Below are 27,933 nucleotides of genomic sequence, written 5' to 3'. Positions count from 1 at the left end.
AACTCGAGGTGCAGCATTAAACAGTTGTCTCTAATGATTGATAGAAAGCAGATGGAGGTGTGTAATACCCCAGAGGGAATCGTCCCCAGGAGCTGAGGTCCAGAGGGTACAGTTGGGTAACTTAAGCTACTAGATAATGTAATTAAAAACATTTAATTTTGTATTGTTCCTTTTAAATAGGTGCGTAATGTTCTTGTAAGACCTTTGTTGTATATACTCCTAATAGACAAGATAATGCTCTTTAACCTGCTCCCTGCCTGTGAAAAATAAGGGGAAGGCCCATGCTGGCCTCAGCACTTGTAAATCTACAGTAGTAACACCAGTTAGAGTAATGATAGTAATTGCCGTACACTGGAGAGAGGCACAGTGTAGGAACCAAAAGATCAAATAATGACAGCAGGGAACCGACTCTTTGGAAATATAAATTGACCTTCTGTTGCTAGTAGAAGTACTAGGAGAAAGCCTTATAAAAAGTACAGAAATTTCCAAAGAGACAGAACTACTGAAAATATATCCATTCTTAATAATTGAGAAGACTCAGTAAAACAAACAGCAGAACATCTGTAGGTAGCAAAAAAACTAACAATTCCAGAAAATCTATAGAACGTATTTCCCTCTCTAGGGGTCCTAGTCCCAACTTAGTGGATATAGTTTGCATTTTAAACACTTCGGCATGTCTATTCCAATTTTTTTCAACTTTTTCTTTTCTTTTATGTAGGTAATTGGTGTTTTATTTATTGTAGGTAATTTGGTGTTTTATTTCCTTAGGATCAAGGACTTCCTACCGTTTTATGAAGAAGGTCAGTAAACTCACGAAGAGAAATCGTTTTTTCCTGATAACTAGCTGATGTTTTGCCAGGTGCGATTTACACTCGACTCTGCATACTCTTGTTTTGTACGTCTAAGATCTGCCTCTAGGCTTTACCTGCTCTTCCCACAGGGCCACGTGGTGTTTAAGGGCTCTTCCTAACAGGGACTGGCTTGGCTGCTCGGTCCATGTTTTATTTTTGGTGACTAAATACTTCTCCATAAGTTATAAGTAATATGTTTGTTTCTTGTGGCACCAAAAGATAAACTGACACGGTGTAAAAAAGAGACTCACAAGGTCTTTGCAGATAAATTTTTTATCTGCAAAAATCATAAGTACAAAACAGAGTGACAAAGATTTTCACATTTTGTGCATTTCTTTGGTCACTTTTTAGCATTTGGATGAGTTACTCTTCACTGATGATTTTTGTGTGAACCTCCCGGCTCTTCACCCGCAGCTTGTTGACCTGGGACTCAGCAATGTCAGCCCGTTCCTCGGCCTCTTCCAGCTCGTGCTGGAGCTTGCGGAATTTGGAGAGGTTGACATTGGATTGTTCCTCCTGAGAATAAATGGAAATGCATTTAAGAGGGGGGAAAGTTCAAAATTTCTAGTTTCTTAGATCAGTGGGTCTTGAATTTATTACTTAAAAATGGTTCACTCTAGTATACCTTTTTTTAGCCTAGAGAAATGCTCTTGAATTAAAAAAAAAATTAACTTCTCTCATGCTTCTGAAGTCATGGGTGGCAAGGAAGGACAGGTGACATTTGTCTCCAAGTTGTTCTAACTAAAAGTTCTCTTTTTATAACATCTAAACATCTTAGGTGGTGGTGGTGGTTTAATTGCTAAGTCGTGTCCAACTCTTGTGATCCCATAGACTGTAGTCTTTCAGGCTCCTCTGTCCATGGGATTCTCCAGGCAAGAATACTGGAGTGGGTTGCCATTTCCTTCTCCAGGGGATCTTCCCAACCCAGGAGTCAAACCCTGGTCTCCTGCATTGCAGGCAGATGATTTACCAACTGAGCTATGAGGGAAGCCCAAACTACTGCTAAATATGCCAGCTTTCCAGCCTCTTATTTTTTCCCCTTACCTCCCAGAATTCTGAGAATGGAGCCAGATCTCTTAAAAATACATGTATACAATTTGTATTATACCAAGCTAGCACCCTTGACTATAAATTATTGTCATGCTAAGTCGCTTCAGTTGTGTCCAACTCTGCGACCCTATGGACTATAGCCTGCCAGGCTCCTCTGTCCATGGGATTCTCCAGACAAGAATACTAGAGTGGGTTGCCATGCCCTTCTCCAGGAGGTCTTCCTGACCCAGGGATCAAACCTTCATCTCCTGTGACTCCTGCATTGCAGGTGGATTCTTTACCACTGAGCCACCAGGGAAGCCCCGTAAATTATTGTTGTCACTTGAGTATAAATTATTGACACTTAATGCAGTTTAAAAATTAAACAGGAAGTTGTTTGCCAAGACAGTCTATGTGTTCCCTGATTATATGAATATTTGAACACATAGCAGTAAATTTGGGAAGGCCAGTTCTAGTTTAGTCTCTAGTAGTCATTCTTTTTTTAAAGGCTCATTAAGAACTGTCCAAAGTAAGGCTTTCCAATTTAGAATGTTTAGAAAACTTTGAGTCACTTAAAAATAGAGCTTGAGAAAACCCCCAGATGGCCCTCTTGTAAATGAAAGAGTAGGAGCCAGAGAAATGTTTTCTCTCTCTCTCTCTCAGACCTTAGATCAGGGGAAAAACAAAACCAGAGATGGTCAGAGGGACTAATTTGTGATATTTAGGTATGTATCTATTCATACTTTTATACCTGGGAAATTCATATTTTTATTATTAGTTCAGATAATTCACAGGCTGAGGAAATGAGATGGGGTGGAATGCTGAGGATCTAGTGGATGGAATATAACCAAGACCTTCTGAGACTTGATATTTAAAGGTTTACTTGACACCTTCACTTGTGTATGTATAATGGTATCTCAAAGAATGTTTCCAAAATAGGATTCCTGTTTCCTTCTTGGCCTACATGTGTTCCTTCCTTAGTTCCTCATTTTAGTAAATTTATGTCATGCACCTAGTTACTCAAATCACAAATCTGATTAATTATCCTTGTTTTCCTTTCTCTGTCTTTCAAAGAAAGACCTATTAGTATATCTTCTAGTTTTGACCTCCAAAATATATCTTGAATCTCTCTCCTTCTGTTTTCTCCACAAGTCACTGGACCACTTGAAAATCCTCCTAAAATGTCTTCTTGTACCTAATAGTGTTGTCTTACTATCCATTCTCCAATAGTAGTCAGAATTCTTTTTTTAAAAGTATAAATCAGGGCATGACCAACCCAGCTTAAATCCTGCTGTGGCTTCCCCAGTGTTCCACTGTACCTCGAATAAAAACCAAACTTCTTATCATTTCCTAGAAGACCCCATGACCCACCCTCTGCCCAGGGCGGGGCATCTCTATTGCTGTTCCCCTATTCTTTCCACCTCTCAGACCAGGCTCTTTCCCACTCAGTAGATTGACAATGGTGTTCCTCCTTCCTAGAACATTCTCGCCTATCTCGTCAAGTGGTTGGTTTCTGTTCATTTGTCACATCTTCATTGAATCATCTTTCATTGATCCTTCCTTATTTTACCCTTATTTCTTTCACCCCTTGAACTAAATTGGCTTGAATATATATGAGAACAGGAGGCAGCCCCATCACCCCGAGGGGGTCTGAACTCACCGCTTCCTCAGCTTGTCTCTTGTAAGATTTCACCTTTGCTTGCAGTTTATCCACCAAATCCTGGAGCCTGAGAATGTTCTTGCGGTCCTCCTCAGTCTGAAATATTTTCAAGAGTGAGTTTCTTGAAAGCACAGATACCATCCCATTTTGTTGTTTATTTGGTTTTTGATCCCCTGTAGCCGAGGGGAAAACAGAGATGGGGTATTTTCCTTACCTGGTAAGTGAGCTCCTTCACTCTTCTCTCGTGTTTGCGCAGACCCTTGACAGTTTCAACATTTCGTTTCTGTTCACTCTCAACTTCTGCTTCCAGTTCACGTACCTGCAAGAAGATGAATATTTTAGAGATGTTTACTGTGGTCCATTCACTCAGTGGATTTCTTCTTCAGATGAACCATAATGCTGCTTTTACTCTGCTTTATATGTAGTATACGATGCCCTAGTCTAGTCACCCCCTTTATAAGCTCTTACAAAGAATATCTCTTCTGAATGTTTGTATGCCCCACATCATCTACCAGTGTAAGGTTCTTAAAAAAAAAAAATCATGCATTAGATTAGAATGAGATGGGAATAGGCTGATCGGAAGACCCACCCTGGCCTCCAGCTTCTGGATCTGCTTCTTCCCGCCCTTCAGGGCCAGCTGCTCAGCCTCGTCCAGGCGGTGCTGCAGGTCCTTCACCGTCTGCTCCAGGTTCTTCTTCATCCGCTCCAGGTGGGCGCTGGTGTCCTGCTCCTTCTTCAGCTCCTCGGCCATCATGGCTGCCTGATTAACAGTAACACAAAACCAGTTGAGAGAGCTGACAGGCCATCAAGATTCTAGCTTGATGACCCGGCATGGCCCTCTGCTCACATCAGTGATGGCCTTCTTGGCCTTCTCTTCTGCGTTGCGAGCTTCCTGGATAATGTCCTCCATCTCTCCCTGGATTTGAGTGATGTCTGTCTCTAGCTTCTTCTTTGTGTTGATCAGGCTGGTATTCTGGTTAAAATGCCAAATTTAGAAATATTAATACATGAGCGCAAAATCAGGGTGTCCAATGTTCTAATGAACCCACAAGCTAATTAATTAAGGTAACTAATTAGTATCCCTTCTTGTTCCATATATTTTTATAAGACAGTCAACTCTGAATGTCATAGTTCATAATAATAAAAATATTTGTTAATTCAAAAATATTACATATTTTAAACTTTAACCCCCCATATAACACTGTGAATAAATTTTTAAATAATATGAAGATTAGAGCAAGATTTTCATTTCCAGTATCTTTTGCTCTTCTGTTATGCCCACCTGAGTGTGCAGGAGCTGGACGCGCTCACTGGCATCCAGGAGCTCCTGCTCCGCCATCTTCCTGCTCCTCTCCGTCTGCTCTAGGGTGGCCCGCAGCTCCTCAATCTCAGCCTGCAGCAGGTTGGCTCTGCGCTCCACCATGGCCAGCTGCTCCTTCAGGTCCTCCTGGCCCCGCAGAGCATCGTCTAGGTGGATCTGGGTATCCTGTGGAATGAATGATCATTGAGACACCTTGTTCTCAGGGCTGCAGTCACCCACCTGCACTGGGACCATCTCCAGAACCCACTTACCTTGAGGATGGCTTGGGTGTTCCTGTAGTTCTTCAGGGCCTCAGCAGCCATGCGGTTGGCGTGGTTCAGCTGGATCTCCATTTCATTGAGGTCTCCTTCCATCTTCTTCTTGAGCCTGATGGCGTCATTCCTGCTCCTGATCTCAGCATCCAACGTGCTCTGCATGGACTCCACGACTCTAATGTGGTTCCTCTTCAGCTGGTCAATTTCCTCATCCTTTTCAGCAATTTTCCTGTCAATTTCAGACTTGACCTGGTTCAGCTCCAGCTGGATACGCAGGATCTTTCCCTCTTCATGTTCAAGAGATGCCTTAACAACAGCAAGGAGGTGACGTTAGCAGGGAATGGAAGTGTTTAGTATTCTGGAGATAGGAATTAGCTCCTACCTTTGTGCTACCATAATGCATCTTTATTCCACTGTTACAGAAATTTCTGCAATGTGGAGTTGTTGGTTTTATATAATTCTATCTTCCCAGCTATCTCATGCCCTGGAGTTCAGGGCCCTGACCTCATCTTTGTTTTCTCAGTCTCTAGCGCATAGTTCCTGATGTCCAGTTATGCTTGTTGTATGCATGGACAATTTCCACCCTCATATTTACTATTACAGAGTAGAAATTATTTTTCTTTTCTCTTCATTCACCTGTTCTTGCATGTATTTGATCTCAGTTGCTCTCAAAATGGTTTTAGAGTCTACAGTAAAATGTGTACCTCTGCCTCTTCTAAAGCAGCCTGAATTTCAGACTTCTCTTGTTCCACTTGCTTCTTTACTTTCTCCAGTTCATGGATACGTTTCCCTCCTTCTGCGATCTGCTCCGTGAGGTCAGAGATCTCCTCTGTTGGTGAAAAAAATTTAAAAATTCATTCAATGAGGAAAACATTCTTTCAAATTCTTTGTTGAAGAAAAGGTAAGGTGCACTCACGTTGCAAGTTCTTGTTTTCCCGCTTCAAGGTTTCTAGTTGGTCTAAGGACTCCTCATAGGCATTCTTGATCTTGAACAGCTCTGTGCTAAGGGAGCGAGACTCCTTCTGGGAGGCTTCAAGTTCAGCATGAGTTTCTTCATACTTCTGTTTCCATTCTGATAGGATCTGAGGGGCAAGGAATGGTCAAGAAATTTGGGGGAGAAGGTTGGATGGGATGGAACCAGTTTTTCTGGCAGCTTTCAGACAGAGTTGAGATGGTCGGGGACTGAAAAATAATTATGAATGAGAAGAGTAGAAACCACAGGAGTCGCCCCTCCTCCCTGCCTACTTATGGCAGGAGCTGCTAAGCACAGCCCTTGGATGGTTTGAATAGGCACACGGAAGGTGACCAGCTGCCCTCAGTCACACATGAATGCTGAGGCAGAAACTGGTGCAGAAGTTACCTTGTCGAAGTTCCTTTGCTTTTTGTCCAGGGCTGCACAGGCAGCGTTGGTCCTCTCCACGTCAACCATGAGGTCCTCAACCTCATTCTGGAGCCTCTGCTTGGTCTTCTCAAGGGAGGCGCATTTGGCGTTCACAGCTTCTACGTGTTCCTCAGCATCCTGCAGACGCTGGGCCAGCTTCTTCCTAAAATGTGAAATAAATGCTCACACAGATACTCTTCTAAGGCATCCACTAAAATGTTATCATTCCTGTCTGGCTGTACAGTATTCACAGAATAAATGACTAGATCTCTGCTTAAGTTTTCTCTTGAATAAGCAGGTCCCTTCCTTAAACTTTTTGTAGAATAAGATTCTCCCTGTTAAGGTCAGTCTTGAAATTTTGGTTGCATTTAAATCTTTATATAAAAATGTTTTCTTTCTGATTATAGAATTTGATGTCTCCTTTTTAATCTTTAACAATAGATTTCTTTTTCCCTCTACAAGTATCTGTACTTTTACATCTCAAAAGGAGGAGCTGTGGTTTAAAGCCAGATATTATTTTCTCTTACATACCTATCACTTTGGATCAATTTTTCCATTAGTGACTAAGAAGGAGGAAAAGCTCAAGACCGTACAATTGACTCTTACTCTATATACACTTGTGTAGGAATGATGACATCAAAAATTTCCTTTTTAAAAAATAATCATTCAGCTTCCTGTTGCCCATGTCCTTCTTCCTTCTACCCTCTAACTTAATTTCTTTTCCTAGATAACCTAGAGTATTTGTTTTACTTGCTTAAGTTTATGTCATGCATGATCTATTCCTAAGTTTTTGTTTGGGGAGCAATGGGCATTTGTTCATGTGGTACTTAATATCAGGTGCACTTTGATTGTTATCTCTATTTCCATTTTAAGTAAGTCTAGAACATACTTGGCTTCCTCCAGCTCCTCCGTGCGTTGGATGGCGTCTGTCTCATACTTGGTCCTCCACTGGGCCACCTCGCTGTTGGCCTTGGACATTGCCCTCTGCAGTTCGGCCTTACCCTCCTGCTCCTCCTCATACTGTTCCCGCAGCAGATCACAGTCGTGACGGGCTGACTGCAGGGCATGGGCCAGGGCACTCTTGGCCTGAGAACATAGCAATTGGTGACTTAATTTTATCATCTTTAAAGTGATGTTTAATGAGACAGGTGCTTAAGGCTGGTGCACTGGGATGACCCAGAGGGATGGGATGGGGAGGAAGGTGGGAGGGGGGTTCAGGATGGGAACACATGTAAATCCATGACTGATTCATGTCAATGTATGGCAAAAACCACTACAATATTGTAAAGTAATTAGCATCCAACTAATAAAAATAAATGAAAAAAATAAAACATCACAGATGCTCTGATAAAAATAAATAAATAAATAAAGTGATGTTTAGTCCCTAAGCTCCTGTAGGCCACCAGAAGAAAATCTGTAGAAGTAAGCAGAAAACAACCTTAAAAGCAAGTGTAATGACAGAAACAACAACAGTAATAAGTAAGGCTAACCTTTATCTCCTCTTCCAGCTGCCTTTTCAGTTCTTCAATCTGTTGTGTGAATGCTTGTTTGCCCCTCGAGAGCTGAGAAACTAGTGCATCCTTTTCATCTAGCTGGCGTGAGAATTCACCTATAGAGACCAAGAACCAGAAAACTCAACTTTACTTTGGAAATTAAAACTCTTAAGTTTCAAACTGGAGCAGGGGAAAGGGAGCTGGGGTTGAAACATGATGCAGAGTGCAAATTACAGCAAACCACTAATTTCTACTTCAATCCTGGTGAGCACATCCATGTGAAAATGAAAAGTAGGGAAGACTTTAAGGCAGATTACACTCTTCTGAACAACATAAAAGATTTCAGGATATATTTAAAATTGTTTGTTCACAGTAGAAATTGATGAAGAAATATATGAAAAGAAATATAAATCAGACTAACAAAAAGCATTCCAGTTTTTTTTGTCTATGGCAATGGTGTTGTACTAATTTAACTTCCATTGAAACTTGACTGAAACAGAATTTATTCTGTGGGATGTAGGAGATTTTGAGCAGCACCCTTTGAACTGATGTTCAAAGAAAAATCCTGGAAGAATTTTTATATTGAGACAGTCAAATGTCCTTCCACCCCAAGAATGAGTTGGTTTGTGGATAACAAATCAGTTCCTAAACTGTCATTTAAGTTTGTCTCCCATTCTTTAAGCATCATAATTTGAAAATATGCCAAACAGTTGACCCTTGAACAGCCAAGGGATTTCAACCCTTTGAGCAGTTAAAAATCCAGTTATAACTTTACAGTCAGCTCTCTCTGTCCACACCCATGGACTCAACCATCTGTGGATCATCTAGTATTAGAGTACATTTTAATTGAAAATAATTCACGTATAAGTGGACCCACACTCTTCAAACCCATGTTGTTCAAGTGTCAAATGTATTATGTTAAAAAGAGGGAAAACACTTTCAGCACCATTTTTGAACTGATAACCTGGAAGCCTTAGCTCTTTAACATTTAATAAGAAGCACAACTTCCAATTTTTTTCATACCACTGGATTACTAGGAGCAAACATTTAATGAAGAAAAGAAACTACAAGGGGCATTTTGATTCTTTGAGAAGACAATTTTTTCTTTTCATGAAATGTACTTACCACCTTTATAACAGTAATAAAAACCTTACTTGAGTTTTGTTTTAGAAAGAGCAATATTTGAATGAATATGAAAGAGTAAAAGTGGTTCTCCAACAATTTGATCTACCCATTGCTTTGCTGGTTCAAATGACCCATAAAGCAATTTCCATCTCGTTACCTCTCACTTGGGGAGGCAGAACTTTGGTAGAAAGTTGGACAAGTTGGTATGTACAGGGAGGAGTAAATGCAGAGACTTTCTAGTTTGGAGAATCAGAACTCTTTGGACCTCACTTGCATGCTCCTGGTTAGATTGTGGTCCTGAATAGTTCCCTCTTAACTGTGGTGTTACCAGAAATTGTCAAGACTTCAGGGAAAAGACTGGAGTAAGCATTCTTGGACAGGTCATTTCTCTGCTATCGTAATCTGACGTCGTTAAAATGGGGATAACATTACACAGACTAATGAGGGTAAAAAAGTAATTAATGTGTGGAGGCATTTTGAAACGTGAAAGTAAATACTGTTGTTGTTGTTCAGTTGCTCAGTCATGTCTGACTCTTTGTGACCCCGTGGATTGCAGCATGCCAGGCCTCCCAGTCCCTCACAATCTCCCAAAGTTTGTCCAAGTTCATGTCCATTGCACTGGTGAATACATGTCCAAGCCAGTGGTAGCTAAGGTGTTCATATTAGCAGCGCCTCCCATGACCTCAAGTAACTCAGTACAGGGTTTATCAGCCAGTTGAGAATCCAAGGTAAACTGGTCATTCAAAGTCAGGACTGGTAGATGCCCACCTGATTCTGTCTGCAGACGCGCTCTCTGAGTCGTCAGGTCGTTGATCAGCCGCTGCTGCTCATCCTCCTTTGTCTTAAGTTCACTCAGTTGATCCTCTAGAGTGCGGCACATCTTTTCGAGGTTTCCCTGCATTCAAAAAGTGGTAGATGGCATCATCTCCAGTATTTGGATCATGGAAATCTGCAGTAATCCCAGGATTCCATAGGAAATGTACTCATTTCCTTTGAGAATAAGTTATCTTTACAAACAAAACCAACTGAGGCCTTAGACTGTGATGGAAAGAGTCATAAGGTAACAATCTAAACCTACTGCCATGAAATTGTCTTGTGACGCAAAACCTTTACTCAGCTGGCTTATCTGTGATATGAGAATAGTGATAGTCAATGATTCAGCTCATGAAATTTTTTTTGAGAAATTATGTATTTGTGCTTAAGGGGAAAACAAAGAGCCTACTCAAGGTGAGGTGTTTTTAAAATTTCAAAGTATACCATTGAATTGTATTTTTTATTGGAAGGAACTTGAGTTCTCAGGATGCACAGTCTTGGGATACAGCTAGTCTCGTGTAAGAGGGAACATTCGGCCCCATCACACTGGGGTTACCCCTTCCTGCCACTAGCCTCTGGTCATAGTCTCATCCTGCCAGTTGCTAATGATTCCTGAAAGGCTCGCTCTCACCTGTCCCACAGAAATCTCTTTTAAGACTTAAATCATGATTGTACCTTGGCTTTGGAGACAGTCTCCATGTTGCTGGCCAGGTCATCGATCTCCATCTTCATCTCGCTCTTCTCCTTCTCCAGCTTCTGCTTGACTCTCTGCAGGTTGTCGATCTGCTCCCCCAGCTCAGCCACACTGTCCGCGTGCTTCTTGCGAAGAGCGGCCGCCGTGGCCTCGTGCTGCAGCGTGGCCTCCTCCAGGTCCCGGCGCATCTTCTGGAACTCGGCCTCGCGCTTCTTGTTCATCTCAATCTGGGCGGAAGTGGCCCCGCCGGCTTCTTCCAGCCGCTCGCTGATCTCCTCCAGTTCCCGGGAGAGGTCTGAGCGCTGCTTCTCTGCTTTGGCGCGGGAGGCGCGCTCGGCCTCGATCTCCTCCTCCAGCTCCTCGATGCGGGCCTGGGGGTGGGGAGAAGCTCATCGTGAGCTCCTTTGAGATAATTGGTAATTTTGTCATGTTGCATGTGACTGATGGAAACCATGGACTTACCTGTAACTCCTTGATCTTCTTCTGCAGCTGCATCCCGAGGGCCTGTTCATCTTCAATCTTGCTTTGCAGATTGCTCATTTCAAACTCCTTCCTGTTAGGAGGGCAGCATGTTAGCTCACACTGTGTCCTCTTGCCAGTCTTCTTTTCTATGTGTAACTGAACATTTTTGTGTGGCTGGTGATGAGGAAGTGCTAAGTGGGTGTTTTACAAGTCAGAAATGCACCATTTTCATTAAATCAAAAGTCAGAGATGTTATTTTTTTTTTTCTGTGTGCCGTGAAGTAATATTTTTGAGATCCAGACAATGAGCAGGTTACAATCGTATTCTCTCATACTCACTTTTTGAGTTTCTCATCCAGTTGCTGCTTATCATTTTCTATATCCATTGTGGATTCTTGGGCCAATTTTAGGTCACCCTCCAGTTTCCTCTTGGCTCTCTCTAGGTCCATGCGAAGTTTCTTTTCTTGCTCCAAGGACCCTTCAAGCTGAATGTAAATAATGTTGAGTCAAAGAATTGCTTAGCTTCCTTTTAAAGAAAATTTCCTTGACAGTCCTAGACTTACATCATCCACTTGCTGCTCTAGCTTGGTCTTAGCTTTGGTCAGGGTGTTGACTTTGTCTTCTTCTGCCTGCAGGTCATCCAGGGTCTGCTGATGGGCCTCCTGGAGGGCCTTCTTCTCCTTGGTCAGCTTGGCGATGTTTTCATCAAGGCCTGCCATCTCTTCTGTGAGGTTTTTCACCTAGAAAGGTTAAGAAAGAGATTATCTCTGCTATAAAGCAGCCTAATTAGATGGCAGAGTCTCTATATGCTGTATAGAAGTATATTTCATACCTTATTCTCTGTGGCGTGTTTCTCCTTCTCAACCTTGGCCAGTGTCAGTTCAAGGTCATCTATGTCTTTCTTCAGTTCCGAACATTCGTCCTCCAGTTTCCTCTTCTTGGCCGTCAGCTCAGCATTGATCTCCTCCTCATCCTCGGCTCTCTCAGTCACCTCCTTGATCTTAGCCTCCAGTTGGATTTTGGTTTTGATCAGCTGGTCACATCTTTCCTCTGCATCAGCCAAGGCATCAGCTTCCTGAGAAGGGATGGTAGACACTTTTAGCTCTTGTTCGGTGGACCTTTTCAGATTTTATTAAGAATTGAAACCAAATAAGTAAATTGTACTTTAAAGCTTTAGGTTAATTTTTATTAGTTTTCCATCATTTAGGAAATATTTACTGGGTATTTAAGGCACTGGAGATTTTTTTAAAAGGAATTTAAGTTACAATTCCTGGTGAAATTATAATAAAGTAAACTTACTAATGATGAGTTTCAGGATACACTACCCAAAATATGGTACCTTGGCACAATGAATATCTTAAGCTAAAGGAGTTTGAGAAAAGAGCAGAAACAGGAAGACTACTCTGAACTATTCCTCTTGGCCCTTTTCCCTGAAACAAGTCATTAACCTTCTACGTGGAAGGTCCCCTCTCTGTACTGGGAGGGAAGAAGGCATTCTTATTACAAGAGATGGGAAATTTAGTGCTGAGAAGGTTGTATAAACAAATTTTGTTAAACTAACTCTTATATTTCTGTTTCTTCATCACTTACTACCCCAGTCCAGGCCCCCTTGTCTTGTCAGTTCTTCACGTATTTACCATTTCTTTGTCTCTAAAAGCTTCATGTTCTGGTCACTTCTTTGGGTTTTCAGTCTCTTGTGAAGGCTTACATATATACATAAAAATAAAGTTTGTATGTTTTTCTCCTATCAATCTATCTTTGTCAGTTTAATTTTCAGACCTAGCCAAGGAACCCTAAGAGGGTCAATGAAATTTTTTTATTCCCCTACATGATAACCCATGTTTGCAGTCAGATTCTTTACCATCTGAGCCACCAGAGAAGCCCACACCTGATTCCCATAATTTCAATTAACGGTCCTTATTTAGTATTGCTTTCCAGAAAGGTTTAGTAAATGAAAAAAAAGAAATGGTTGGAGCATATTATACTGGGAGGAGTCAATTCCCATGTAATTATCCCTTGATTTTTGAAGGTATGATAAATTTGTCCTCAGTTTGAAAAACCTTGGGCTCCATAAACCACAAGGGAAGTCACAGTGCCATCCCAAGTATTTATAATTCACTTTTATTTTTTCTAGTTATGTGTTTAAAACCTGTGCACTCTCTAGAAGCAATGTAGATTCCCTTCTGGATTCAGAGAACTAGGGAGTAACTTTTAACATTTCTGTTGTTGATTTCATTGGTGGCAGCTGAAATTTTCTTGTCATTTGGGTCACAGAAATGGGATAGACAGTGGTGTTCATCAAATATCTCTTCCCAAGCCTCTGGAGATTTCTTAGGACATCAGAACAAGAGCATCAGCTCATGCTGTGCCTAATTGACACTATTTATAGAAAGTACTGCCATTATCTTGGCAATGATATTATTTTTTCAGGCATTGGAGGGTTCCTAAAGAGAGAGTTGAGAGGGAAGTTGCCAGGGGGCCATAGATTTAAAAATTCACAATATTGGTTTCCAGTTGGTACATTTTTATCATAAAGTCTCCACCCTCTTCACTGTCTATATTGTTCTTTCTTCACTGTTCTTATTTGCATTTTTAAGTGGGGATAATCTTAGGGAGCAAAGATCACTTTATTTCCTGCCCATATTCTGCTAGGAAAAACACCAGGGGCAAAGGAAAATCATTTTTATTAATCTCTTCTCAACAGCATGGAATCCTCTGACAGAGCTGTTCATAGTACTGCATATGAAGTTCTGTGGAACACTTTGAGGACAGGAATTAGGAAAGACTGGTGATCAGTCCCTCAATAAGGTGCCATCTAGACTCTCCCCTAGCAGCTGCTGAATTGGGATTTTAGCATCAGATAGTAGACAGTGGCTTCTGATACTCACAGACTGAACCTGGAGCTGCAGGTCATTTTTCTCTTGTGTCAGAGTCACCATTTTCTCTTCAAGTTCTTTCCTTTTTGCTTCTGACTTAGCCAGCTCTTCTTTGGTCTTCTCAAATTCTTCCTTCATGTTGGCCATTTCCTTCTCTGTCTCTGCGCTCTTGAGGAGGGGCTTGATCTTGAAATACAGCTTCATCCAGGGCCAGTGCTTGACGTTCATGAAAGCACGGACATTGTACTGGATGCAGAAGATGGACTCTCTGTGATAGGAGCAGAAATGTTCAAAGTCAGGTATATCAGGAAACAGAATTACAGGTCATAGACTGATAGGGTTAGAAAGTTTCCCATATAGTACCTCCTCTCCACCATCTTCTGGTACTCCACTCTTGCCAGGAACCCTCTGCACCTGGCCTGGGTTCGGGTAATCAGCTGGGCCAACTTTTCATCTCGCATCTCCTCTAGGAGCCCCAGAAGACCAGCTTTGAAAAAGACCTGTGCATGGCCAGAGTTGCAGATCAGAAACTTTATACAGACTCCAAAGGGACAGACATAGTGCCAGGTGGGCCTTAGAGACTATTACCTTGGTGTGACCAAATTTATACTGGGTGTGATCAACATCAATGGATGCAAGGAGCTTCTCAGAAGCCTTCTTGCTGTCAATGAATTGTCCTTCAGGGATTGCACTTGCATTTAATACCTTGTATCTGTTTGAGCCAAACAAATAAGTTATATAGCTGTTGTCACCAACAAGAACTCTTTCTGCCTTACTACAGAAACGGTTGAACTGCTGGGTAGTCTAACACACATAACCAAGTAATCATATCTACTGCTTTATCTATTCTTTGTATATTCAAAGGCTGTCAAACTTTTGGTATATCAATATGGAATTTGTTAAATTCGTTGCTTTTTCCAGTTGTAGTAGAAGTTATAAAGGATAAGCTTATTTCACTGAAAAATTCAATAACAAGAACCTTGTAAAATAATTCATAGTGAGAAAGTCTGACCTTTGTTTGAAGTCTGCATACAGGATTCTGCTGGGGAAGCCCTTCCTGCAGATACGGATGCCCTCTAGCACGCCATTACACCTTAGCTGGTGCAGGACCAGTTCATGCTCCATGGCCCCTAAAAAAAAAGATATGTTTTCCATAGAATAGTCTTCTGAGAAGTCATGCTGGAGCTTGTCTGGGTATCAGAAGTGCCTTACCAGGAGTTTTAGTTTCATTGGGGATGATGCAGCGTACAAAGTGGGGGTGAGTGCTCCTCAGGTTGGTCATCAGCTTATTCAGATTCTCCTGTGGACCCATATGCATATCTGGTTAAAAATGCACCATTTTTATACATTCATATTTATAGATATAATTGTCACCATCCTTGACATTTGTTTAATTCCAGTGAATAGTATCTAGATTGAATTTGCCAAGGGTTGTCTCTGAAAATAGCTCTACTTTCCCTATCTTTGTGCATTATAAACTTGCTGTTGAAGTGGTTGTTCATTCCTGTTGAATTTTCTAGTATATGTTGTAAATGTATGGCATTTAAACATATGGAAGTACTCCACCCATTATGTTTTACCATGATATGGAGTCTGATTTACAAATTCAGAGTCTTCCTCCAATTCACCCCTTTCTTTCTTTTCCAAACTTTTCAATTGTATCTGCTTCTCTAGCACATGTTTTTTTCTTTATAATTACATAGCTGTGCCCTCCTGCTGGTTTCATAGAAAGGGGTCTTACAATGCCTGATTCTGGGAATTGGCAGAAAATGGACAGCCATATTATCAAGTGTGAGAGATCATTCACCCTATGGAAATCCTGAGTTTTCAGAATAACTGAAACTTCAGTTATTAAAGATAGAATTCTGAAAAGATAAATAAATTTTCCTTAAGAGGTGTTTCTTAGCACACCTTTTCTGATTTCTTATTTTCTTCTTTTAGAACAGCCTTCAAATCCTACCACTATTTTTCTATCCTCACCTTTCAAAATCCACTCATTTTAGTTCTGTGCCAAGATACACCTAAGCCTCTACCTCAGTTAGACGCCCCCAGAAACTCAAGAAAATCTCCTGATTTGCTTTTCCAAGAAGAACCTTTTAAGTATCAAATGACTATATTGCCCAACCCCAATATTAAATTTTACCATCTTATACTGAGTCTGACCTTCTGACACCTCTGTTTCCCATCTGCTGACTATCTCTTCCAAGTTACCCCAGATCTTCCTGAGAGACTCGGTGCTCCTGCCTCTGCTGCCCTGTCTTCTTGAGTTACATTTAGTTCTAGAATATTTGCAAGACTATTTCCCCTTCCCCACACAGTAAATTAATATTTAATTTCCAGAATCTAATTAGAGAAAATGGAGTCCGTACCCTGAAAAGAGCAGACACGGTCTGGAAAGAAGACCCCTTCTTCTTGCCACCTTTCTTTCCACCGCCGCCCTCTGAGGGGAAGAGAAACCACACGCACTCATAGTATAGGCTTTCTTTGTCTCAGTTTTATACCTTAAATAAAGATGAATTCTGTTGGTAATTACCTGCTTCAGCAGATGCCGCGCCAGAGAACAGGAAAGCCAGAGTCTTCACTGAAGACTTCTGGTACAGCCCGACCACCGTCTCATTCAGGGGGTCCTTGTTCTTGTCCAGCCAGCCAGTGATGTTGTAGTCCACAGTGCCCGCATAGTGAATGAGGGAGAAGTGGGCCTCGACCTTGCCCTTGGCAGGTTTGGGTTTCTGGAAGTTGTTGGACTTTCCAAGATGCTGTTCATAAAGCTTGTTCTTGAAGGAGGTGTCTGTGGCCTTGGGGAACATGCACTCCTCTTCCAGGATGGAGAAGATGCCCATAGGCTGAGAGAATGAAAAGAAACATGCCACTTGAATTGTCTGCCTGCAGAAATAATGGGTAGCGTTCTGATCTGACTTGAGTAAATACATTGTATCATTCTTTACAGTTAGTGAAAACTCATTTCTTTGGTCAGAAGTTGTTAAATGGCAAGTATTAGTTGGGTGCCTGTCAACACCCAGGTGTGTGCTGGGCTCTGGGATATGACGGGGAGTAGGATGAGCAGGAAGGACCTCCGGTGAAGTTTGTGTCTTTGCCCCAAAGCCTTGGAGCACTGTTTCTCCAAGTGTGACTTGCAAATGGGTTGTGTCAGAAACACTTGGTAAAAATGCAAATTCCAAGGCTCTACCTCACCCTTACCCAGAAGTATTTCTAGGAGTGAGTTTAGGGGAATGCGCAGGTTTACTCAGTACTTGCAGGGTCTTTGGCACAACTGAGAGCCCCTGCTTTAAAGTACTAGGAACTCCACCTTCAAATGCCAGCAGTGATGACTCCAAAACTGACAAAGAAATAAGTGAATCATGCTCTCCTCAGGGCTCTTTAATAAGGAAAGATGGTTTAAGAATCAGACTTGTCATCAGACTATGAGGAAGGGTAGAGTTCTGGACTCTAGGAAAGACTCAGTCTCCTTCCATCAGATGATCTCCCTCAGAGTTGGCCAAAGGACCTTCCCTGATCTTAGTTACCAATAGAAACCTTTCACCAGAGTGTGCAGTGAGATTTGTGATTTTCTTTTAAATATGGGTCAGCAGGGTGACTGGTGGTCTGAGAAAGGAAAGCGAACCTTCTCGATGAGCTCGATGCAGGCAGCCAGGTCCATCCCGAAGTCAATGAACTCCCACTCGATGCCTTCCTTCTTGTACTCCTCCTGCTCCAGCACGAACATGTGGTGGTTGAAAAACTGTTGCAGTTTCTCGTTGGTGAAGTTGATGCACAGCTGCTCCAGGCTGTTGAACTAAATAAGTAGAAAATACAAATGAACATTTTTCTCGTGATAACAGTTTCTCCTCTAAAGGACTCTTCTTACACAGCCTAACTGCTCCCTGCATGAAAACACAACTTGACTCAGAGCGATGTCCCCATACACAGAAGTCAAAGAGGTTCTGAGACACGGGTCAATCTTGCAAATACTAGGCTGAGCGAAGGAAATCCAGGTTCAAAGCTCTACGTAGTTTATGATGCCATTTACATGAAATGTCCAGATTAAGCATATCCTTACAGACAGGAAACAAATTTCTAGGGGGTGAAGTAAGAGGGAAATGGGAAAGAGGTTGCAGGTTTGCACTGTCCTTAGCACTCTTACTTGAAAACTTGTGTATTACTCTTCATATTGTTGCTTGGCACCAGATTATTCCTCTCTTCCCATGTTGGGTTGAGGATTTCTGAAAATGCTTTTGTTCCTAAACCCAGAAAATCTCATGCAGTGTCCACGAGTGCACTCAGAGAAAGGTGTGGAAATGGGACCTCTGGATCAGACACACCTAAGACACTGCTGTTGGGGAGGAGACTTGGATAAACTGTGGGAGGTATTCTGTCTTAGGCAGATGAATTTGAGTTTCTTTACCATGCCATTTCCATCCCCTAGACTGGCCATATTGGAGAAGGAAATGGCAACCCACTCCAGTGTTCTTGCCTGGAGAATCCCAGGGACGGCGGAGCCTGGTGGGCTGCTGTCTATGGGGTCACACAGAGTCGGACACGACTGAAGTGACTTAGCAGCAGCAGCAGACTGGCCATGGAGGGCAGGTGAGAATCTCTGAATTGTGCTTTGAATTTGTCATTACCTTCCCCATGGCCATCTTTTCTGACATTGTCACCCTCATCACCTTCTTTATCATTTACTAAATGCTAAACTATGTGCTGGGGGACAGTGCTTAGGTCTTTAAATCCAGAAATCTTGTAATGGCAAAAGATTTACAGAAGTAAGTGTGTTATCTGGAGCTTTCTGTACAGGTCCTAGGTGAATTTACCCTGTTTGGGGTCAATACCATTTTCATTATCTAAGTTCACAGAGGTGCAGTTTGAGTCCACATGTGTCTTATCCCAAAGCTGATGTCCTTTCATGGACTTTTGATTTCCTTTCATGTGTCAGTTCAGTTTGTAGTGTAGCTATTTTCATGGATTTCTTAAAACATTTACTGTGGCAGCAAGATTGGTAAAGTTTTCTCCTGCAAAGTTTCTGCTTACTCACATCAAAGATCTCGAAGCCAGCGATGTCCAAGACCCCGATGAAGTACTGCCTGGGCTGCTTGGTGTCCAGCTGCTGGTTGATGCGGGTGACCATCCACAGGAACATCTTATCATAGACGGCTTTGGCCAGAGCACCCACTGCATTGTACACCTTCATGGACAAAGTAATGATCATTGCCATTAATAAAGTCATGAAATGAAGGCCTGGGAAGAATGTGACTCACAGAGGTGGTGCACTTACCTGCTGCACAGTCTGGCCTTTGGTGACAAACTCATTGCCGACCTTGACTCTGGGGTAGCAGAGGGCTTTGAGCAGGTCAGCAGAGTTCAGACCCTGGAGGTAGGCGGCCTTGTCAGCAACTGCAGAGACACAATTCAGACATCTAGCATGGCCCACTGTGGCCCCACAACACCTAGGGGCAGAGTGAGGAGGGAATCACTGCTATGTGGGGTTTGGTTTGTGTGTCCATCAGATGCTCAGGTGAAAAGGAGACATGAGTTTGGAGTTGCCTATTTTCTCTCATTTAACCCAGTTGGGGGTTCATTTGGTACCTTCAGTGCCATCTGGTTCTGCTTGCTCCTCACGCTGCTTTTGCTTGAATTTCAGGTTCCCATAATGCATTACTGCCCCCGTGAGCTTGTAGATGGACACTCTTTCATCGGAAGTGAAGCCCAGGATTTCAATGGCACTCTGCCAGGAGAGATGAGAGGATAGAATTAGGACATAAGACACGAACTTATTCAGGAGACTTTATACTGTGTCCTGAATCACACCTACAGCAGGGTTGTCACTGTCATTCCCATATATAACAATTCATTTTAAAAACTGCCTGTGAAACTTACATCTGTGGCTATCAGCTCTTCTTGGTCATCGATGCTAGGGACTGTGATCTCCCCTTGACTCACAAAGGCGTAGTCATATGGGTTGGTGGTGATTAGGAGCATTTCTGGGTACACAGAATTCAGGGTATATGTTTTGCATTAGAAGGGACTAATAAAGATGTTAGCTTTTAACTTAATACAGTTAAGTTCTTGCATACCAATTAGCTCTGGCTTCTTGTTAGACATGATCTGATAAAAAATATGGTAGCTTCTTTCTGCCTTCAGCTGGAAAGTGACTCTAGACTTCTCCAGAAGATCTGCAAGGGCAAGTGGACATGGGATTAGAGGGAAAACTGATAAATTTCTTGAAGTCACTTTGGTTCTTGGGGCCAGTAACTAAAAATTTCACTGGCCCCTTGTGATTTCAGCTGAATGATCCCATGAGGTACCACGTAATTTTGTCTCTACCACTGTGGTTACTCTTACCACCTCTTGAAGGAAACTCATGTTCTCTTGCTCAAGACATATTCACCTCTCATGCAGAGGATCCTTGACATTTTAGGTATAATTGATTCTTGATAACCTGTTCCTCCTCAGGGTCTCTGCTCACTTTATCACAGGGGGGTTATTACTAAGAGCAACATTTATCAAGTTCACACTAAGGACGAAATTTCATACACTAAACCAACAAATGCACCCCTAATCTTAGTCTTTTCTTAGAAAAATTTGAACTGTCTTGTGAGGCTGGAATCCTTCTGACAAGCCCAGCAACTCCTGGCAGTTTCTGCTTTCCCTGACTGAAGTGGGTGAAACACACCATTCGCTTTAGTTAGACTGGCATTTCCCAGGGGCGTGTTTGGTGGTGAGTGGTGTTGCACAGGCTCCAGGCCCAGCAGGAGCTGGAAGATGTTCCTCCAATCCATCACTGTCACTCTGGATTCTGCTTAGGAGGTCCTGTTACTCACATGTTTCAATATCAGCAGAAGCCAGTTTCCCTGTGGTACCGAAGTGGATCCTGATGAATTTACCCTTGCAAGTGAAAAAGATGATGTTATATATAAAACTGGAAGCACACAGTAAAAGAGATTGAAATAATAACACAGACAGCCATCTCTGGCATCTAAAAGAACACCCTTCTGTGACCAGAGACTTACAAAGCGAGAGGAGTTGTCATTCCTCACGGTCTTGGCGTTGCCAAAGGCCTCCAGCAGGGGGTTGGCACTGATGATCTGATCCTCCAGAGTCCCCTGCCAAGGCAAAAGCAGTGCTCACATCTGGGGCTTGGGAGTTTCTCACCTGACAGCCCACACGCTGACCTGGCAACCTGACCCACCTGCATTTTGCCTGAAGTTGGTTCCTCCTTCTTCTTCTCCCCAGTGACTGCAATTGTTGCAAAGTACTGGATGACACGTTTCGTGTTCACAGTCTTCCCAGCCCCGGATTCTCCGCTGTCAAACAGTTATCAAATATATGTGAGAATTTAAGCTCTATGACAAGTGAAACTGTTTCCCTCATCACCCTTAACTATCCAATGTGCCTGTCTTTATATGCCTTTGTCAGAGCCCCCTAGGTTTTTCTCTTCAGCCCGTGTTTAGCTCGTATTGTTTCTGTTGCTTTGCATTGATGAAAAGCTGAGACATTCAATCATTAATCATGCAGCACTTGTTTCTTGAGTGCTTAAAATGTGTCAGACTCTCTTCTATGTGCTGAGGCCAGGGCTTGAGGAGTCCAAGAAGCAGCTACTCAACCATTATGTAGAAAATGAAATGATTAGTAAAAACTCTCTGAAACAATGCATGCGTTCTTTTGCTTCCTTAGACTAAAGAAACTCCCAAGTTAGGTCTTTGAAGGAATAGACATTCCTCCAGTAAGGCTTGAAAATGAAACACTGGTAATATTCACAAAGTGTCCAACCTTTAGAAGGTGTATATGCTTGCTGTCCAGTACTGGGTTCTGGCCATGTGTGGACATAGTGTTCTACATCTAATCCCTGGAAAGCTCTGAGACTTTTAAGGTTGGTCTAGCAAATGATGTAATTTGGGACATTGCTATTTTACATTCGGATGCAATCCGAACCCTATAATAAATAATAACGATATTTAATTCCGGCTGATTTGCCATTGCTTTAGTATGGGGGCATGAATTAATTATTCCTTTGATTAGTAATTTTCCCAGTGAAAATAAAATTGGAGTAAGTGTCAGAATAATAATACATACGTGATCAAGATAGACTGATTCTCCCGATCTAGAAGAAAAACAGTGGACAATCAGCTTATCTACCAGTTGCTTACACAGAACTTCCTACAGGGAAACATTGAGGGCATTGAGTATAAGTGTCATATTCAGGAGAATTTTTCAGTATATTATTATAAAGGTACATGTGATGTTGTTATATCTCTCAAGTTGGGGAAGAGAAATGTTAAAATGTTGTCATATTTTAAACTCCTTGAACTCCACAGAAAGTGTGTCCTTCTGGTTTAAAGGAAAGAGCAATTCTTTCCAGAGGCACAGTTGTTATCTCTAGGCTCCAGTGGCCTGCTCTTCATGGACAAATGCATATAACTGAGAAATGCACGGTACACTAAGGATTCAGGCTGTATTTCATTGTTCCAAATAGTGTTAATTAGGCCAAGATTGAGATTTAGTTTCTAAATGGATCAATCTCACACAGACATACAAACACACATACACACATCTGTCTGTCTCAAGATCCCAGACTGTAACCTTAACTCTGATCAGGCTTCCCAGAGTAGGCCACTGGGTCAAAGACAGATCAGAGAGGATGCCTTAATCAGAATAAAGTCCTCTGGAGAGGGGCCAGTAGCAGCTTCCATTTGAATGCTGTAGTCCCCCAATACCATTTCATTCAGAGAGAGGCTGCTATCTCTGAAATGGGTTCTGATAATTTTAAAGACATAACAACACTTCTTAAACCATCTAATTCAAAATCAACAAGAAACTTGAGTATTAAAATGATTAAACATATATTTTTCATTTCTGTTCAGACAATACTATTCAGCTCTAACTTAACCTTTTTTGTTACTTGAATATATAAAATGAATCATGCATTTCTCAGCAAGGAGACTGTAAATAAATTAAACTTAATTGTGTTGGAGCAGCAGCGTGGTCTGGTAAAGTCGTGGAGGTGGAATCAGGAGAACCGAGGTTTTTTTTCCCACTTGACAGTATATGCATGTCTGTTCTTTCCTTACTTTTGGTGTGTAACTAAGGGGCTTGGATTTGGATTTGGTTATTTCTAAGGGTCTTTTTATGTTTTACCTTCACCATTTTATGATTATAGATGGTGAAATAATTTGTACGAAAAACAGTCAAGGCTCATACCAGTCAGCATGAACTGATAGGCGTTGTCAGAGATGGAGAAGATGTGGGGCGGGGCCTCCTGGCGCTTTTTGCCTCGGTAGGCCGTCACCACCTCTGCATTGTACACAGGCAGCCACTTGTAGGGGTTGACGGTGACACAGAAGAGGCCTGAGTAAGTCTGCACCATAAAAAAAAGGAATATAATTGTTTCATGAGGACACTAATACTGGTTTTCAGAATGTTAACCGCCTGCCTGAACAGGGGCCATGAAAACAAACTCACGTAGATCATCCAGGCTGCATAACGCTCTTTGAGGTTGTACAGCACAGCGGGCTCGTGCAGATGGGTCATCATGGCCATGTCCTCGATCTTGTCAAACTTGGGAGGGTTCATGGGGAAGACTTGGTCTTCTTTCACAGTTACTGTCTGTCAAGTCAAACAAGAGAAGCCAGGTCAATAAATAAGTGTCAGCTCCCCTAACGGGCAGTGGGGCCCTGTCTCACCCCCTCCAGATGCTCTACTCACCGCTCCAGCTTCAGTCTTGGCTGTCACCTTCCCCCCTTCCCTGCTCTGCACGGTTGCTTTCACAAAGGACTCCTTAGGGTCCGCCACGAAAACCGAGGTCTTGGCATCAAAAGGCTTATTCTGGGCCTCAATGCGCTCCTTTTCAGACTTTCGGAGGTAAGGAGCAGCCTCCCCAAAAATAGCCATTTCCTGGTCTGAACTCATGGCTGCAGTTTATTGATGGCAGCCCAGTCAAAGACCCTGCCTGGCAGAGGAAGAAAACATTACAGAAATTCAGAAACTGGACCATTAGATTCATGTTTAAAAAAAAAAAAAAAAAAAAACCCAACCTTATTCCTTGACAAGTTGAACACTAGCCTCTTGTTGGGTATGACTACCTCCCTGGCTTGGCTGGAGGTGAAATGTCAGCCTCTGTTCTGTACCATTGCTGACAATACTTATTTGGCAAGAGACTGTTGGTTCTGGCTCATCTTCTACACTATATTGTAACTCCTTTCTCTGTTTCTTTTCCAGAAAAGAAAGGAGCCTATCATCAGCTTATACAGAACACAATGCTAAGATGACAGCAGGGATTTCTCAAGTTCTTTCACCTGTCTTCCAATCAGATTACAGGGACTTTGCAGGCTGGGAGTATGTTCCTTCTAGAGCATCCTTCACGCCTCTTAGAACACATGCTGGGTGTGGGTAAGGACCAGAGTTGGCTTTATAAATTAAAAGATTAATACAACTATGTTGCTAAAGTTATAGGAACTATTTAGTGCATGGTGAAAACGTTTTCATTATAGATTTGGAATTTACAAGGACCACCTAATAATAAAGGAAAGCATAAATGTGAGGAGCTTTGTTTTGCATTGTTCAGTTAAAAATATCCTGTTTTTATATCCACTGCTCTTGTTCCTGTGCCACAATTTTGAGAAACTCAGCTTCTTCACCTGTCTTTAGTATTTCTCAAAGACATTAATTATTACTTAAGTTTTCTAGCTTTATTACTAGTATTCTCATAAAAATTTCAGGAAACTTTTTCTTTTCAAAATCTGTCTCTTGTCACTTTAACATTCATTAATCTTGTTAATAAGAATCATATATAACCTATTTTATAATTTTTAAAAAGATATTTTATAGAGAAAAATTCAAAGCACGTGAGTAGTCTTCTCAATATTTTTCTATTCAACTACAGTGGTTTGGATAGCACAATTAAAATCCTTTGTCTAGATTTTCCTGGCAGTGCAGTGGTTGGGACTTCACTGTCCAGTGTAGGGGATGCAGGTTCGATACCTGGTCAGGGAACTAAGATGCCAAATGCCTCAGGGGCAGAAACCCAAAGCATGAAACTGAAGCAATATTGTAACAAATTCAGTAAGACTTTAAAAATGGTCCACAGTAAAAAATATTTTTTAAAAATCTTTTGTCCTACTAAAAATGCTCACAATCATTTTTCGTATCATATATTTTTTTAAATGTTTGTTTTACAGAGTGTGAAACAGCATGCAGATTTCAGCCATTTTTCCAAGTCAAAGATTCACTTCATTTTATTAGTCCAGTAATACCGCATCTCAAGGGTTTTTATATTATATACAGTGGTAAAAGTTGTAGTATAGGACATTTACATTTTCTCTGTAAATGAGCAATAATGGTGTGAAATGCTGTGTTGCATATTGTCATTGAATTATTTAAAAGATATTCTTCAATGCTGGAAATAGAAAAAACAATGTATCTAAAAACTCCTGAAGCATTTTATTTATTGCAAAAGATACTGATTAATGAGAACCAGTTTCCAAAGTCTCCCTCTGAGTTTTTCAGGGAAGCATGAACAGCCATGAAATTGAAATGCTTTTATTTTGTAGCCCTTCCCCTCAACCACTCTCCAAACCACTGCAGAAGGTTTCCTACACCTTGCAAGGAATGAGAAAAACAAGCCAGTGCCTTACCTTGGAGATGCAACCTTGAAGTGGGTCAGAACTGTAAGAAAAAGAGCAAATGTCCTGTGATTAAATGCGAATAGTTCCCAATAGTAGCAAGAATGATTCTGAATTGAGAAGCAGGAAGTGACTGGGAACACTAAAACATCTAATTAAAATTGCTGTGGAGTAAGTTGGTGCTTCGCTGGAAGGGCTCCCAGGGGCAGCAGGAGCCAGGATGTGTGGCATGCATGCGGGCAGCCAGGCATCCCTGCTGGCCCTTCAGACAGAGCCCTGTCCTCACACACACTTACCTTGAAGCTTTATGAGGAAAGACAAGTCATACTCATCCCCAGGGTACTTTTATAGGGTCAAATATGGAAAACACGTCGCCGCCTCCTCTTTCTTAAATCATATTTGGCAAAACGTGTTTTTGGCAATGAAGGTCTCCAAGCATAATTCCCTTCATATTAAAGATGTTTGGATATAATTAGAAATATTTCCTCTCACATTGGGTTAAGTGTATAAATCAATCTCCTATAAATAAGTTGAGATGTTGGCAACCTGAACGTGGCTGCCTTTGGAATAATGTAAGGTGTTGTTTCAGAGGCAGCTATGAGCTGGGTTCCCTGGACTTTGTTGCCTGCTGCTGTTGTATTTCACTGAATCGCCTGTGGGAGTCTTTTCAACTGCCCGCACAATTGCAGATATTATACTAGGGAGGAAAGTTTCTGCTCTTGACCAGAGCATCAGAAAAAGATAGTTTCTCCCAAGAAGCCATGGTTTTTTTCTCCCAATTTATTGTATTTTTTTTCAAGGATGCTTGGAAACTTAATTTTAAAACTTTCTTCATGAAGAGCAGTCAAAGATAGACAGCTTCTTTTGTTTCCTTTGGTTAGTCGCTTCTGATTCATTGTCAAATCATTTTTGCCAAGCCGGCAAAATCATTTTCCTTCACTTTTAATTTTTAAATGCAAGTTGCTTGTGACATCTGTTTTCCTCTATGAAACTTACCATAGAAAACACTAGAAAACAGGGCATTTCTCTGTCTAAATATGTAACATCTGTGACTTCTCTATCAGTTATCTCTGGTATATATTTTACATTTTGCTTACAAACAATGCCGGTACATTATTTTCTATTTTGATTTTTAATTTTGAAAAATTTTGCTTATTGTCTCTGTGGTCTTGCATCTCTTTATGTCAGCATTGTTTATCTGGGACTGAGACAAAATTTGCTTAATATACCCTGTTTGGCAACCATTCCTGTATTATTGTACTGATATTTCAGTTGATTCAATGCAAAGAGGCTGCCTTATGAAAAGCAGACATCTGGAGATACTGTTTGTAACAGTCACATGATTTGATTGCTGTACTGGACTATCTAACCCCTATTCCTTACTTCGCTAATAAAGTAACGGAGATTCCAAGAACAGAAGAGAGTTCACAAATGACACAGCCGTGTAGACACGGGGCACCTGATTGGCAGTCCAGTGTGCTTGCTGGTAACTGAGTAGGTTAAAGCCTTCAGGAAGGGTCCTTGGAGGTGTGAGTCTGAGAGGGGCTTTCCCTAGCCTACCCTTCACCTGCTTTGTAACCACAGGTGCATCATTTGGCTTTTTTACACACTTTATCAGGATAATGTTGCGTTTTCTGGAAGAGAGAACATTTAAATAATGCTCTCAATAGAGTTCTGTGGGAATTTTAAGACAGCCTTTGGACTCCTCTGGATAGAGTTTCCAATAAGTAGAAAATAGATGTTGGTTTTGGTCATTACTGCCAAGTTCTGAGGCACACATGTATTTACAGGTGGTGTGGGAACACAGTGAAAGCGGCCAGGGCAGCGAGAAGGGATTCCATGCCCTTCCTGAGCCAGTGTGACAGTCTGAATCCAAATTACCTGTGCAACTACTTCCGCACATATGACTAAGTCAGTTCTCTCGCAGGGCCATTTAGACTGATGTGCCTTCTATTCAGATGGGAAATCATCATTTAGTCTTTCCTTTATTTTATGCTGTCCAAGAAGGCTATATTTTGGGGTATGCACTGCAATTAAATCCAGCTTAAAAAAAATCTTGATTCTCTTGGGAAACTCCTCTAAATAATTCAGGTTGCTACTATATCTAGCTTTTGCACCAAATTCTTATCATTCTGTGGGTTTAATATACATTTGAATAATTTATTTGGGATCATTGTATTGATACTTGTAATAATTTATTTTGACTCTTTACATAATTATAGGGGGCCATAAAGTCTGGAAACATAGGCTAATAAACAGCCTATTGATATTACATAAGATATAGAACAATATTTTGTCTCCAGACTTTATGGCTTTCATAGAGAGAAGTCACATCTCAGTTTCATGTGGTTACCTATTACCCA

General features: G+C 41.5%; 1 protein-coding gene across 1 annotated transcript; it reads right to left on the bottom strand.

Annotated features, from left to right (window-relative positions):
- Positions 1-1,108: 1,108 nt before the first annotated feature.
- Positions 1,109-25,891, bottom strand: LOC136148879 (myosin-1). The gene is made up of 40 exons (XM_065908485.1): positions 25,867-25,891; positions 25,583-25,613; positions 23,655-23,898; positions 23,412-23,555; positions 23,151-23,307; positions 22,026-22,053; positions 21,142-21,256; positions 20,963-21,055; positions 20,774-20,837; positions 20,027-20,125; positions 19,830-19,933; positions 19,539-19,677; positions 19,228-19,346; positions 18,988-19,137; positions 17,581-17,751; positions 16,492-16,801; positions 16,328-16,398; positions 15,171-15,258; positions 14,971-15,088; positions 14,547-14,670; positions 14,322-14,458; positions 13,971-14,226; positions 11,915-12,157; positions 11,646-11,822; positions 11,422-11,567; positions 11,084-11,174; positions 10,603-10,992; positions 9,883-10,009; positions 7,987-8,105; positions 7,386-7,582; positions 6,476-6,659; positions 6,032-6,197; positions 5,820-5,944; positions 5,113-5,421; positions 4,823-5,026; positions 4,388-4,513; positions 4,130-4,300; positions 3,755-3,859; positions 3,541-3,636; positions 1,109-1,367 (listed from the first exon to the last, which is right to left on the bottom strand). The coding sequence occupies exons 3-40, from the start codon at positions 23,856-23,858 to the stop codon at positions 1,215-1,217; spliced, it is 5,820 nt and encodes a 1,939-aa protein (XP_065764557.1). The 5' UTR covers positions 23,859-23,898; positions 25,583-25,613; positions 25,867-25,891; the 3' UTR covers positions 1,109-1,214.
- Between the last annotated feature and the right edge of the window lie 2,042 nt (positions 25,892-27,933).

The sequence above is a fragment of the Muntiacus reevesi genome, chromosome 18 (genome assembly GCF_963930625.1).
Source record: "Muntiacus reevesi chromosome 18, mMunRee1.1, whole genome shotgun sequence".
Classification (NCBI taxonomy): Eukaryota; Metazoa; Chordata; class Mammalia; order Artiodactyla; family Cervidae; genus Muntiacus; species Muntiacus reevesi.
Note: the sequence above shows the minus strand (reverse complement) of the source record. Positions and strands in the feature narration are given on the sequence as shown.

Coding starts and splice junctions, on each gene's coding strand:
- LOC136148879 (XM_065908485.1), bottom strand. CDS start 23,858: ATGAGTTCAGACCAGGAAATGGCTATTTTTGGGGAGGCTGCTCCTTAC. Junction 23,308..23,411: donor ATGCAGCCTGGATGATCTAC/GTGAGTTTGTTT, acceptor TTTATGGTGCAG/ACTTACTCAGGCCTCTTCTG. Junction 16,399..16,491: donor CGCGGCATCTGCTGAAGCAG/GTAATTACCAAC, acceptor TCTTCCCCTCAG/AGGGCGGCGGTGGAAAGAAA.